Genomic DNA, 14,673 nt, shown 5'->3' on the forward strand with positions numbered 1-14,673 from the left:
AAAACAAGATTAAAGCCGCATGATCTATTGGCGAATTTAATTTTTTTCTTTCTATTAATAACGCTCCCATTCCAGTGGCACTTTTCATTTGTATACTTAAGTTTTAATTAATAAACAATGGCCGGATCCATTCAATTGACTTCAGGTGGAAAATCTAAATGGAGCAAAACTATTTTAGTACAATTTCATCTAAAATATAGCGTGCGTGTAATTAAATTATTACGGGACACGGTGTGGTTACTCCCGAGAGTTCTAGTTGTGTCGGTATCTTCCAAAATATAATGCACAGTACTCACGCAACCTATCTTTCTCAAGTTGTATAATCTGCACAGAGTGATCTCATCTTGGAACACAATTATCACATTGTTTGCAGTTCAGAAACTGCAACAAAAGGGGCGTCGTGATGTGAAAGCTTTATTCCCCTAACAAAGCGCTCCGTTCAATTTAATTGGCGTTAATTTCCGCGTCTTTCAATATGAAATTGAATGGACAATTATAATTATTTAATAATGATGCAGTGTTATAAAAGTTGAAATAAACACCAATATCCGCACTAATAAATTTCAGGTAAAAATTCAACAATGAAGCTAATCTTGGTAATTTTACAATAAGATCTTTAATAAATATAATTGTTAAGATTCAAATTTATGAAAACAATACAAATTGCAGGCCATCCAAATAGTCAGCGACTTTAAAAAAAAAACATCATTTCCTATTGATTTTTTCCTCGCGCAAAAAAATTGGGTGAATAACAATAACGTGCGGAGGCTTTGAAATGGCAGAGAAAATTACTTATGTTTGTCGCAACCACTATCACAATGTAAATCGTGTTTGCGGCTCTTTTTGCACAGTACCAGACTGAACTTTCCTCTTTCGCGTCTGAAATTGGGTTAGATGCTAACCCACTTGGATTGATGATTGGAAAGGCACGCCTCATTGGCGGCGCATCGTTTTATTGCATAGTCTATTTCCATCAAAATTTGCTAAATTCTCTTAAGAGGCATATTTTGGCAATGATCGCCAGCAATTTGCGGGAGTTGCTCAAAAGCTAGAGACGCTTGATTGGGCAATAAAACGCATGTAAGCATTTTTCCTTATCTCTTTATCTGCAGCCTCACAAAGTTTTGCAAAAACGTCACAACGCCTATTCCAAAACAAACTCGAACAATTCCCGGTTGCACTTCTCGGTTTTATTAAGTACTTTGGTAATTTGCAATAAACGGGTGGCATCACATAATATTGTATGCACTTTCACGCTGCCACGCGCATTTTTAACTTTCGTGAAATAATCTTTTTGTTGCTTTTGCGGATTGCACATTGCACGTCCCGTAGAAAATAAAGACGCTCTGCTTGTACAATCTTAATTGCAAAATTTAATTTCTTTCTAATTGTAGGGCCAATTACATGAGTAAATAGCTGGAAATTTTTAAATCAACTTCTTCGCTCTTGGAGTCAGGTTGATGGAATTTTCTAATTAATTAGCTTCTTTTGGAATATTTTTATTGCCATTGCAAAAGGTGTGTTATTTTTGGCTTTTATTATTAAAGAAGGAAAATTTGATATAGAACCTTTTTGCAAAAATAAAGATAAAAAAAAAAAAAATAATCAAAATTGGCAGGACACGCATTTTTATTTGAAATTTCACATTATTCTCATTAAGTTTCAAAACGCTTTTATTGCTTCCTCAATAAAGAAAAAGTGCCTTGAAAGAAAGGTGTTTATTCAGAATAGTTCTCAGTCAGGAGGAGAGGCTTTGGCTTTGTACTGTACATTGCTATTGTTTCTCGTGCTGGCGTTTGAATTGCGTGCATCATTTTCGCGTGCCGTTTTTACCAAGGACCGACTGTATAGAAACTCACTCACTTAGTCAGCAATGCACTTTTACTCACATATATTTAAATAGTTTGTGGTCATGCGAGTCAAATAAAGAAACATTTTCTCCTCAGGAAACAACAGTTTTTGACGTGGAAGGTCTTTGGAACAATTTAAAACTCGAGTGTTGACGTCCCCAATTACTTTTAATTTGCGATTTTCATCGTTATTTTTTTGGTACATTTTGATACTGAAAAATTATTTATTGAAAAAGGAGATTTAAGAAAATCTGGTTTCACCGAGGTATATTTAATGGAGATTTTGAACGTTTGCAAAATTTAAGGAGCCAAGCGTGGTTGAGAAAATGAGTGACAACAATTGCAAACGACAGCCTTGATAAATCACGAGAAACCGATTATGCCAGTCTCAATAAATAAAGAGATGCTTGCATAATTACTTTGTTGACCGGCTGATCAAGCACGGCACCGGATAATTAGGTTGGGAAACTTTTCGCACATCGCTAACTTTCAAAGGCGGCACCTAAGCGAGCGAAAAATTGCAACCTGAGAACGCTCAATAACTATTGCACTATTAATTGAAGAGGATAGTGAAATCCGCTGATGTTTAATTGTAAATTGCTACAAAGTACTAAATTACTTAGAAAATAATGTTATTTCCTGTATATAATCTAAATTATTTTGTTTTGTGTTGCAGAAGAGGTTCTATGGATTGCCGAAAAGCTTGTCTCTGAAATCCGACAGGCCTCGGATCGCCATAATATGCGAGGTTCTCATCCCAAATTGCAAGTGGAAAAATTCCAAGATGACGTCCCTCCTGGCAGACCCCATTTTAGTAAGAAGTTATTAAAGAAATATTTTTTTTTGTCATGGAGATAATCATGGAAGTAAAAATTTGTTTTTTTTTCTTCACATTTTCAAATTTAAATTAACTAAAATTAATTCATTTGTGCAAAGTTTCAGAGTTAAATTATTTTTGCTAGTCTTTCGCTTAGAAATACAAATATTTTTACATTGAGAAAAATCATATAACATAATTATATCGACACATTGCTCAATATATATATTAATTTTTTTTTAAGTTCCCTAAGGTGAGGATGTTGACACAAATAATTGTTTAAAATGCCATTGTTTTTGACTCGCGATTTCTTTGGTAACCAAATAAAGTCAATTGTACGGTTCAACGTCCCATTAAATCAACAGTGCGTTTAATCGCTCGCTTTTTTAGCCTTTTCTAATCAGCGTTTTGCAAGTCTGACATCTAAATCGAGTGGACCGCGTAAATGACCAAGGTTCCGAGATGCTTTCGCAAAAATAACGAAATACCAAAGAGTGCAAAAAAGGTTTTGGGTGAATGCGCCTCACACGAGACACGCACGCGAAGTGAAAGCACCGGCGCAGAGATGCAGCGAGCGGCATTGACCTTCGCATTGTTGTTGCGATCGCTCGATAATGCTGCATTGTTGCAGAGGAAAAACGCAAAGATGCGCGTCTTGGTGCGAAAATCACGGCACTCATTCTGATAATTAAAATTCCCTATAAATTAACCTCGGCTCCAGATGCATTATGGATTGAGCGATAATTCTCGCGCTGAGATAATTTTTTTTATTTACGACACGCCTGGCTGAAAACGATCCCATCTTTTTTCTATACAATGTTGCAGCATAAATATTTAATTAACGCAGCTGCCTCTGACGGATATGCAAGTCGAGATGCGTAAAGTACGATGTGTAGATGAATTATTATGGCATTCACGTCTGCTGCATATTTTCCGAACACTCGAAGCGGAGATAACGAGTTGCTAAACAACTGCCCTTAAGTTGGAAATGTGCAATTTGCACATCACGGTGGCTGCTTTTCCAAGAAAAAAACTTTATTTGCGTCATAAACTAAATTTATCTTGAAAATTGTTGCTTCCGTTTCCATAATTAAACACTGTCTGGTAACATTTTAAAATTACATTGGACAAAAATGAATGATTTTTGTGGTTCTTCAGGCGCGACTGGAGTGCTGGTGCACGTGCATGCCACCGGTGGCTACGGGAGCAGAGAACACCTTTTCGGACGGCAATACATACCCAGTATCACCGCTGGTCACTTGCACACCTCGGCCTCCAATTTGAGCTGCGGAAGCTGCAGCAGTTGCAGCAGCCGAGACGAGCCGGCGCCGACAAGCAATGAGGAAAAAGGCCGGATATTTAGGCGAGCATATATAATTAATTTATCATAATTTTATGATAATTTTTAATTTCCTATATCATTTCAGAGGCTACCTTTCTGTGATCTTGAGCTGTGTTTATGCAGTATTTATTGTTACTTTGGGAGTTGTTATTTACATTAGTGATGTTGTGTTGGTAAACACGTCCATGGCAGAGGTAATGAGATTATTTAAAAAATATTTTAACTATTCTAGCTTTTCAAAGTTTTGAAAATCTTGTTTCATTCAATTTTATTTTTTGTGATGCTTGATTTAATACAAATTATTTAATCAGACCTTTGGGATTTACCTGGTTGTGCTTGGTCTGGCGTGGTTCATCTTCCTGTATAATGACATTCGGCGCCACTTAAAGAGCTCGCGAAAGGTTGTCGAGTCGCAGCAGCAACGGTGGAGTGGTGAGATTGAAAAGTTTACCGGAAAAAATATGCATCTCATTTCAACCGCCAATTGAATAGAAAGAGGGGTGCATTGGAGCAGAAAAGGCGCCTCAGTTCCACACTACTGCTTCAACCAAGGCCGCCACTCAGGAAGTTTCTATCTGAAGATCGGCGCCGCAGGTAAGTTGAAAATGAGTTCTAGATTTTCGTTTTAAAAAATTTCTCAAAACATTCTGAAAAATAAATTTATTTAAAAATTTATATTTACATGATGTTCATCTGATATTTCCTTTCTTTCCAGGATTTTGTTTTGGCCATTTGATCCACAGTGGCCTGTTGCTTGGCTACCAGGTGTCTTTCCTCACCTCCACTGAGCCGCATGTAAATAATTGCGCCAGCATCCCGACACTCATTCTGGATATTTTGTATCCCACATATTCATTTGTACAACTCTTTTTCATCTTCAAGTACTCAAACGTGAGTATATAAAAAAAATAGCTTAAAATTAATTTTTTTTTTAAATAATTTTATTAAAAATGCAGGTCATCATAAATCACTGCACAGAAATGGCCAGATTTGCCCTGATGCACTGCATTGCCTCCAGTCTTTGCTTTTGGGTCTGGACAATTTTGAGGGAGACTGTGGACTCCCTTAGCCACCTGCATCACCACCGCGTCTCTCTGCTATACAACCACACGCCAATTTTGCACGAGGAGAGATCGGAGGCGCTTCACTACCCCATCACGCCTCTTCCAATCACCACCAGTGAGGCTTCTCCTTTTCTCTACCTCCTGTCAATCTCTCACAATCAGTTCAATTTTTTTTTGCTCTCATCTATCTAACGACTAGCTTTAAACCACGTCTATATATTTTTTCTGCCTTTCAAAGCGCTGCATTTTGTCTCGCTTTCCTTGCAGCGCCTAATTAGTTGCAGCAACAAAGAGAGTGTGAGACACGCTCAGCTAATCAACTGGCACCTTTGTGACTATTGCCTGCTGTTACAGAAGGTGCGCAAGATCTCGTCAAGTTCTTGAACGACACCTCTTTTCTTCATGACCACTGCAGAGGTGCTAGAAAATTGTCTGACAACTTTGAGAACTTCTCTCCCTATCTCTACCCGTTCACCATTGAATACTCAATTTTAGTTGGTAAGTAAAAATTCAAAACAAGGAGTAGGATTTTGCAATTTTATTTTAAATTTTATTAACTTTATCTTAAAAAAAAAACATTTTTTAACTTGACAAAAAAATTAGTAACTTGTTGAATTTTTTTTCTCATTGTTTAAATTTTTTATTTCAAATATCTTTGAATATCTTAATTATAAATTATTAGGTTGTTTTTAACCTCTCTATTATTAACTATTTTAGTTGGCGTGCTTTTCATAATGTGGCAAAACATTGGCCGGTGTCGTGGCCACGGAATGATCGGTGGCCCTTGCTGGCCAGCCTGTCGTCAACTTCCTTCAAGCTACGACGCTGACTACACAAGCAACGTGGTTCTCCACGCAGACTGTCACTCTGCCAACAAAGGCCTCTTTGCCGGACTGATCGTCCTTGTCGGCTCGGCCGTCTCCATCATCCTCTTCTTCGTGGCCATGGCCGACCGCGCCTTTGTGTCCACAGGCCTCTTGGTCAACGCCATCACCGAGCTTAGCTTATTGGTGATGATGACTGTGGCCGTGGCCATCGCATACCGTCAAATGACACGTCTGGATGTGAACCGAAATGCCGTCTCTCTACTCGATGATCTCCTGCTTTTCATCTGCATTCCTGCATTTTTCCTCTACGCCATCTTCAGCATTATGCCCGCTGTCCAAAGCAAAAGTTACCTCTCTATTGCAACAATCGTCCTCCAGGTAAGCAAAATTAAATTAAATCTCTAAATTAAAAAAAAATATGCATGCTTAAAGTAAAATTTATGCCCATTATTTTGGAGGAAAATTTATGTTTAGTGGATTTAAAATTAATAAATGTGACACAGAACACATTTAAGATTTCCAATTTAAAAATAAAAATAAATATGTAGCTCAAGCAAGCTTTTATTAATTATAAATAGTATGCAGCCGGCACCACATGTAAGCATTACAAGTTGCATACATGGCATGATATCATATTATACATTTTCCCTGTCATAATTTTTTTTTTCATTTTTAGTAAGAAATATTCAAGGCTTTGAAATTTCCAATCAAGTTGAGCGAAATTGAATTTCATTCATGAATTGATATTCTATTATATTTTCAGGTTGTTCAGGTTTTGTTGCAAACGCCCTTCATCATTGACGGGCTGCGCCGCTGCAGCAACTCACGCGCTCTTCGATACAAAAAGCCCGGCCGCGAGTTGGTCACCTTTCTCATAGTGTGCAACGTGGCCATGTGGATCATTGAGACGTTCGAGATCAAGTCTCAGGACGTCCGCGACGACCGCTTCCAATTTTACGGCAGTATTCTGTGGACGATGTTGAGCCACATGACGTTGCCGCTAACAATGTTTTACAGATTTCACTCCTCTGTCTGTTTGGTCGACATCTGGAAATCAGCATACGAGCCGGCAGAAATCCACAGATAAAATGATGGAATAATTTAAGGTGATCTTTATTTATTTTCTAGTTAGGCTATTATTATTAGGAGATTAGATCCTAATTAATTCAGTAATTTACATAGGCTTATGTTTTTTTTTTTTTTGTGAAAAATGGTCTCACTATATTTAACAGCTGCAGTGTCTTAAATTAGAAGGCTATATATTTTTTTTTCAGCTATTTAGCTAAAGTAGAAGAATTGTCCAAGTCTTTGTCTTGTTGAAAAAAATGTTAATGCTCCACAGTTTCACAGTAGCTGATTGTTGATTTTAATATGTACAGAAATTAATTTTAAAAAAATTAAGAGCTAGGTGATTTGGTAGATAGATTTTCCTACGATTACAGTTAGAAAATCTTAATTAAAAAATGAAATTATTCCATAAAAATGAAAAGAAAATTTTATTTATGAATTAAATATCAATTTAGGAGAAACATTTAAAATCATTCAATATTTAACTAGCAGCAGATCTCAGACTGAATATTAAAAAAATGAATCTGCGTTTGTTGGACCAATAAATAATAATAGAGAAATTGACACACTTTGTTTGGCTTTATTAAATTAAATTAACTTAACACAGTTGAGCTTTATAAACTATAGAAGTAACAGACTAGCAGCGATAAAATGGCATTTGTTGGCAGAGTGAGTTTTGCTTGAAAACATTATTTATCTCTCACACGGTTTCCTCTGCTTCAACACTTCCGACGCGATGGTACATACGATCAGGATTACTCTTCGGATCAACCGGGTATGCAACTTGAGTTCTTTCCCTCTCGTTCCTATTTGCTTTTCTGCGGCAACGAACAAGAACAAAAACAACCTCGGCCAGAATAATTCCTCCAACAATAAAGAGAATCAATTGAATGCTGTCTCCACTGATTTTTGGTCCTGCTTGTTCCACATCAGTAGCGTTTGCAGGTGAATCCAAAATGACTCTGGAAATATTTCCCTTTTCCTCTAAAACATCCACTTCCGACTCTTCCTGGCTCTTTTCTGTAGCAGCCTCAACAGTCGAGGTCGGTTCTTCCGGTAACCACAAATTTTCATCCTTGACGACCATCACTGGCGGCGCCGCACTGGAAGTGAAGGCCTCGGTAGTTGGAGGTGGCGTTGACTTTTTACAATAGTCCCTGTTTTCATCCCAACTTTGAATCTGAAATTTTATTTTTTAATTAAAATTCATTTTTAAATCTTTAAAATATACTTTGAATGAGTGTCCTTGAGATGTGAGCAAAGTTAGTCCAGATTTGGACGCCCTGCAAGACACAGCATGTCGTCCAATTTCGCCAGTGGGCTTCAAGCATGCCGAGTACATTCCTAACCCTTCAGCCTCCATGGAAATGGGCTCAAAGATTTGATCGCCAGCTTCAATAACGTACCTAAACGGTTGAATATGAATGGTTTTTGTCTTAAATTACTTGACTCTTATAATTACGAGACATCAAACCGCTCCACGTCTTCAATTGGAGGGTCTACTTTTGCTTTCACGTGTATTTCTCCACTGGCGTTATAGGTATAGCATTCCAATTTGTGGTAATGCTCATTTTGAAGAACGACAATGACTGAGAGTGATGCATTTTCAGATTTCAATTTTAACTGATAAATTCCGCTCTGTAAAAATTTTAGCACATTTTTTAAAAATTTATTCAATATGTCGTACAAATAAATTTTATCATTACGTGAGGGGTGTCATGTTGGTAGACCCAACAACCAGTTTCCGAGGCCAATTCAGGATTGAAAGACTGCACACTGTCACCATCGTCTAGATCTGCGTTCATCAAATCGTAATCTAGCGAGAATGATGCATTTCCCGTTGGGCAAATGAATACGTCCAGCACGCTTTTGTGAGAAACTGCATTATCATTGAGCTCAAACTCAATGGGGCAGTTAACATAGTCACCGCTGCACTCTTTAGTGGTGATCTAAATAAATAATTAATTAATTATGCACGAAAATGAATTAATTTTTTACAATAGAGTAGCCTTTTGCCACCGGTAGAGATGCAAATGTCATCAAAAGCCTAGCGAAAGTAGGAATTTTTATGTAATCACTCGCTCCGTGCGTGGCATTTGACAATTCCTCCAAATCAGGATCGGCCTTTTCCCTGGATAATTATTTAATTTTTAGAAAAAATTAATTTTCATTGAATTCACAGTACGTGAGAGCCACGGAAAAGATTCTGAATCGCGGCTGCACGCTTTGAAGAGCGAATTGTGGCGTGTCTTGTGGAGTGTCGTCTGCACGTTCCTCCATCAAAAGTACCACCAAATCCTGAGCACTCGAGTCCTCCAGCACCTGGAGCCACACAAACCGTATTATCTCAATGGCTAATATACTTATCACAGCAATTAGCCATTTCAAGCACTCTGCTTACTTTTGCTGCCTCCTTGAGCCCGCAAAAGAGACAGGCGTTGCCAAAAAAGTCCTCTTCAGGCAAGATCGACTTGAGATTCGCCCCGGCGACGTTTTTCATCAGCAGACCATCTTTATGTCTAGTTTCAAAATTAATTTCATTGGGGGTGAAATTTAATTTTAATAAAATCATGCATATCATTTTTTTTTTTTAAATTAATAATGCTTACTTAAGTTGCGAAATGCTTATAGAAGTGTTAATCGGCGAGAGGTATTTAGTCCAAATCTCGATTGCTTGTCTCATTTTTATATGGAGATCCTATATACGTTAAAAAAAAAATTTCACTTTTGTGCTGCGTGACTCATTGTGTACAAAGTGACTAATATAAAAAATATACTGGTCTGATTCTCATTCTTGTATATGGAATTTATAATAAAAATGGTTAAAAACTCACATCCATCATCATTGACGTGGAGGTGTCGACGGCGAAAACAATCCGACTCGCCAAAATCGTATCCCACGAGCTAACCTGCGGATGACCCGAGACATTTGCAATGATCGCAACGGCCGTCACAAGAGCAACGAACGGTGCCGCAGATGCCATTTCACTGTCGTAACACCGACTGCCAAACGAGGAAGGAAAACGAGCGAGACAAACTATCACTCTCGGCTGGAGGCAAACAGAGTAAAAGGTGTGCTAGATAAGATAAGGTGTGTGCCTCGCAATCATTAAATAATACGGCATCGCTTGTGAGTCTCATGCTAACGCTACTATACTTCTGCAATTTCGTATTATTACATCGGAGGAGTAAAATGCGGCCGCATTGTTGTCCTAAGCAATTACGTTCTTGTTGCTAAAAATGTATAGTTTGCTCTGCTAATTAGCGTTTATCTTTTATGACTTTGCTTTGAACTTTACTGGTAACACAATATTACAATTTGGGTCAAACAATGGCATTCATTATGAAATTAGGTTTAATCATTCTAGACTGCTTGTAAAAGAGTAGGTCTTTGGAAAAAACATTGTTTATTAATATTAAAAAAGGCACGCGCGCAACTACTCTTAGATTGGTAAAAAAAATTCCCAATAAATTAATTAAATTTAAATTATACAAGAAAATAAATTGAAAGCAAGGGCTTAAAATGACTGAAAAAATTTTAAAGAACAACCGACCTCAAAAGGCGACCTGCTGTGTGAAAAACCTGGTATTTAATTTGTGTCTGTGTCATGTACTTTAAGGGAGAGAGGTTTTAGAGAAAATAATTATGTGCTTTTAATTTTTTTTTTTTACCAAGTCACCAGGGTTTTAAAGCGCCAATATACCGCTTTTTGGGGTCAGTTGTCCTTTTTATTTGTGCAACAAGATTACTTAAATATTGGATGAATTTAATGAATAATTAAAAAAAATTTATGCCACACTTATCACATCAGCTTATTTCAACTTTGCAGTAAAATATCATGTTTTTTAATCATACGACACTTAAACTGAAAAAATAAAAATAAAATTCCTTAAGTGTTCTAGGACTTGATCTTTAAGGACACGTTATTATTTTATATATATTGTTCGTTTTATTTTGATACATCAATTTATACAGAATAAATATTGCGGCATTTATTTTGCTACACGGCAACATGAAACACGGCCCCGTCGCCTCAGCACGTATGCAAATCCGTTTGAACTTGCGGTGGTCTAATAACAATCCGAAAATTATTTTGACAAAAACTTCTTATAAAGGGTTTTTATAGGTTTTGCTGCATAATTTCATATCAATCATATAGGAATAATAATTTTGATAAGAAGATATATTTGGAAATTAAAAAGTTTATTTTATAAAAAAAATTAATTCAAAGAAAAAAAATTCATATTAAAAAAGAGTCACACTGATTCATCCAGCTACGATGTGGTGCACAACCGACAATGAATATGTAAAGCGATGTACTGAAATTATATTTCACCGCCCAACAAAATATTTCTAAATTCGCCCCCAAGCGTCGCGCATCACAAATATTAGAGCAAACTGTGATGTTGCTCAAATAGCAATCAAGTAACATTTTACGTATATTGTCGTGATGCGCAAACGTTGTTTGGGCGGTCATTGTTTATAAGCCGATTTTTTGAGCACATTGTTACGCGGCCACTGGTACGCCCAGAGGGTATAGGCTCGGTCGGTAGGGCTCGGGGCGCAGTTAAATCTAATCCTGCGAGCCCGACAAGCCGAGTTCGAAACCTGACTGGGCCGGTGATTTTCAAAAATTTTTGGAGGTCAAATTACATTCAAAATCACGATTACGTAGTTAAAAACTTGTATTTTTCGTTAAAAAATGGAAATTTAAAAAATAAAAATAAAATTCGGCAAATGATTTAGGACTAGATTTTCAGGGACTCGTTATTTTTTTTTATTGTTGTTTTTTAAAACTTTTTGTAGGTCAAATTAAATTTAAAATCACGTTTACATAATAAATAACCTCATGTCACATACAAAAAATTAAATTGAAAAAATAAAAATAAAAATCGGCAAGTGTTTTAGAATTTTAACTTTAGAAATACTTTGTACAGTAGCTTAGCTTTATTCCGTCACGTCTAGAAAATGCTGGCTGATCAAGAAATAAATTTTATAAAGTTATGAAATCTGAAAATATTCTTACCCTGAAAATTGGTAAAAAATTTATTTTTTTTTAATAAAAATTTACCCAGAAGCGTTCTTTGTGATTCCCTAGATCAGTCTCACTGATTGCGATAATTCAAGCTTATAATATCGGTTTTATATCAACAATTGCGTTCCGAAAGTTATATTCGGGTAAATATAATTGAGGCACCAATTAAGTTGAATTTAATATATTTGTCCATCTTTGTACTTGCAACGTGTTCAATGTGAATTTTAACTTTTGAAACACTTTCTACAGTAGCTTAGCTTTATTCCGTCACGTCTACACATTGCTGGCTGATCAAGAAATAATTTTTCTAAAATTTTGAAATATGAAAATATTCTTATCCTGAAAATTGGTAAAAAATTTATTTTTTTTTCAATTAATATTTAACCAGAAGCGCCCTTTTCGATTCCCTAGATCAGTCTCACTGATTGCGATAATTCAAGCTTATATTATCGGTTTTATATCAACAACTGCGTTCCGAATGTTATATTCGTCTGAATATAATTGAGGCACCAATTAAGTTGAATTTCATATATTTGCCCATCTTTGTACTTGAAACGTGTTGATTGTGAATTTTAACTTTAGAAATACTTTCTACAGTAGCTTAGCTTTATTCTGTCACGTCTACAAATTGCTGGCTGATCAAGAAATATATTTTCTAAAATTTTGAAATCTGAAAATATTCTTATCCTGAAAATTGGTAAAAAAATTTTTTTTTTTTCAATTAATATTTAACCAGAAGCGCCCTTTTCGATTCCCTAGATCAGTCTCACTGATTGCGATAATTCAAGCTTATATTATCGGTTTTATATCAACAATTGCGTTCCGAATGTTATATTCGTCTGAATATAATTGAGGTACCAATGAAGTTGAATTTCATATATTTGCCCATCTTTGTACTTGAAACGTGTTGATTGTGAATTTTAATTTTAGAAATACTTTCTACAGTAGCTTAGCTCTATTCTGCCACGTCTACAAATTGCTGGCTGATCAAGAAATAAATTTTCTAAAATTTTGAAATCTGAAAATATTCTTACCCTGAAAATTGGTAAAAAATTTATTTTTTTCAATAAATATTTAACCAGAAGCGCCCTTTGCGATTCCCTAGATCAGTCTCACTGATTGCGATAATTCAAGCTTATATTATCGGTTTTATATCAACAATTGCGTTCCGAATAATATATATGTTTGAATTTAACTGACGAACCAATTAAGTTGAATTTCATATATTTGCCCAGCTTTGTACTTGCAACATGTTGAATTTGAATTTTAACTTTAGAAATACTTTCTATAATAGCTTAGCTTTATTCTGCCAAGTCTACAAATTGCTGGCTGATCAAGAAATAAATTTTCTAAAATTTTTAAATCTGAAAAAATTCTTACCCTGAAAATTGGTAAAAAAAATTTTTTTTTTAATAAAAATTTAATCAGAAGCGTCCTTTGTGATTCCCTAGATCAGTCTCACTGATTGCGATAATTCAAGCTTATAATATCGGTTTTATATCAACAATTGCGTTCCGAAAGTTATATTCGGGTGAATATAATTGAGGCACCAATTAAGTTGAATTTCATATATTTGCCCATCTTTGTACTTGAAACGTGTTGAATTTGAACTTTAACTTTAGAAATACTTTCTACAGTAGCTTAGCTTTATTCTGCCACGTCTACAAATTGCTGGCTGATCAAGAAATATATTTTCTAAAATTTTGAAATCTGAAAATATTCTTACCCTGAAAATTGGTAAAAAATTTATTTTTTTCAATTAATATTTAACCACTAGTGACCTTTGTGATTCCCTAGATCAGTCTCACTGATTGCGACAATTCAAGCTTATATTATCGTTTTTATATCAACAATTGCGTTCCGAATGTTATATTCGTCTGAATATAAGTGAGGCACTAAATAAGTTGAATTTCATATATTTGCCCATCTTTGTACTTGAAACGTGTTGAATGTGAATTTTAACTTTAGTAATACTTTCTACAGTAGCTTAGCTTTATTCTGCCACGTCTACAAATTGCTGGCTGATCAAGAAATAAATTTTCTAAAATTTTGAAATCTGAAAATATTCTTACCCTGAAAATTTGTAAAAAATTTATTTTTTTCAATAAATATTTAACCAGAAGCGCCCTTTTCGATTCCCTAGATCAGTCTCACTGATTGCGATAATTCAAGCTTACATTATCGGTTTTATATCAACAATTGCGTTCCGAATATTATATTCGGGTGAATATAATTGAGGCATCAATTAAGTTGAATTTCATATATTTGCCCACCTTTGTACTTGAAACGTGTTGAATGTGAATTTTAACTTTAGAAATACTTTCTACAGTAGCATAGCTCTATTCTGCCACGTCTACAAATTGCTGGCTGATCAAGAAATAAATTTTCTAAAATTTTGAAATCTGAAAATATTCTTACCCTGAAAATTGGTAAAAAATTTATTTTTTTACAAAAAATATTTAACCAGAAGCGCCCTTTGCGATTCCCTAGATCAGTCTCAATGATTGCGATAATTCAAGCTTATATTATCGGTTTTATATCAACAATTGCGTTCCGAATAATATATTTGTTTGAATATAACTGACGAACCAATTAAGTTGAATTTCATATATTTGCCCATCTTTGTACTTGCAACGTGTTGAATTTGAATTTTAACTTGAGAAATACTT

At 35.4% G+C, this 14,673-nt stretch overlaps 2 protein-coding genes across 2 annotated transcripts in view; one reads left to right on the forward strand and one right to left on the reverse strand.

Annotated features, from left to right (window-relative positions):
* The window catches only part of LOC132205138 (proton channel OtopLc-like), a 41,654-nt gene extending 34,130 nt beyond the window's left edge, over positions 1-7,524 (forward strand). Inside the window, exons 3-12 of the mRNA XM_059634023.1 lie at positions 2,527-2,664; positions 3,826-4,030; positions 4,095-4,203; positions 4,321-4,441; positions 4,502-4,603; positions 4,725-4,900; positions 4,966-5,188; positions 5,428-5,571; positions 5,791-6,278; positions 6,664-7,524. Of these exons, the coding sequence (XP_059490006.1) occupies positions 2,592-2,664; positions 3,826-4,030; positions 4,095-4,203; positions 4,321-4,441; positions 4,502-4,603; positions 4,725-4,900; positions 4,966-5,188; positions 5,428-5,571; positions 5,791-6,278; positions 6,664-6,987 (1,965 nt within the window). The 5' untranslated portion in view covers positions 2,527-2,591 and the 3' untranslated portion in view covers positions 6,988-7,524. The remainder of the gene's footprint in view (positions 1-2,526; positions 2,665-3,825; positions 4,031-4,094; positions 4,204-4,320; positions 4,442-4,501; positions 4,604-4,724; positions 4,901-4,965; positions 5,189-5,427; positions 5,572-5,790; positions 6,279-6,663) is intronic.
* On the reverse strand, positions 7,378-9,992 carry LOC132205140 (uncharacterized). The gene is made up of 9 exons (XM_059634026.1): positions 9,803-9,992; positions 9,578-9,666; positions 9,370-9,487; positions 9,154-9,290; positions 8,967-9,099; positions 8,675-8,917; positions 8,431-8,606; positions 8,200-8,374; positions 7,378-8,148 (listed from the first exon to the last, which is right to left on the reverse strand). The coding sequence occupies exons 1-9, from the start codon at positions 9,950-9,952 to the stop codon at positions 7,669-7,671; spliced, it is 1,701 nt and encodes a 566-aa protein (XP_059490009.1). The 5' UTR covers positions 9,953-9,992; the 3' UTR covers positions 7,378-7,668.
* Positions 9,993-14,673: the final 4,681 nt, after the last annotated feature.

Source organism: Neocloeon triangulifer, unplaced genomic scaffold, assembly GCF_031216515.1.
Source record: "Neocloeon triangulifer isolate White Clay Creek 2 clone unplaced genomic scaffold, ASM3121651v1 ptg000002l, whole genome shotgun sequence".
NCBI classification, from domain to species: domain Eukaryota; kingdom Metazoa; phylum Arthropoda; class Insecta; order Ephemeroptera; family Baetidae; genus Neocloeon; species Neocloeon triangulifer.

Excerpts from the sequence above, each read along its gene's own strand:
- LOC132205140 (XM_059634026.1), bottom strand. The coding sequence starts at position 9,952 with ATGGCATCTGCGGCACCGTTCGTTGCTCTTGTGACGGCCGTTGCGATC. Across the intron at positions 9,488-9,577 it reads ATAAGCATTTCGCAACTTAA|ACATAAAGATGGTCTGCTGA; the intron begins GTAAGCATTATT and ends TTTTGAAACTAG. Across the intron at positions 9,291-9,369 it reads GGCTCAAGGAGGCAGCAAAA|GTGCTGGAGGACTCGAGTGC; the intron begins GTAAGCAGAGTG and ends GTGTGGCTCCAG.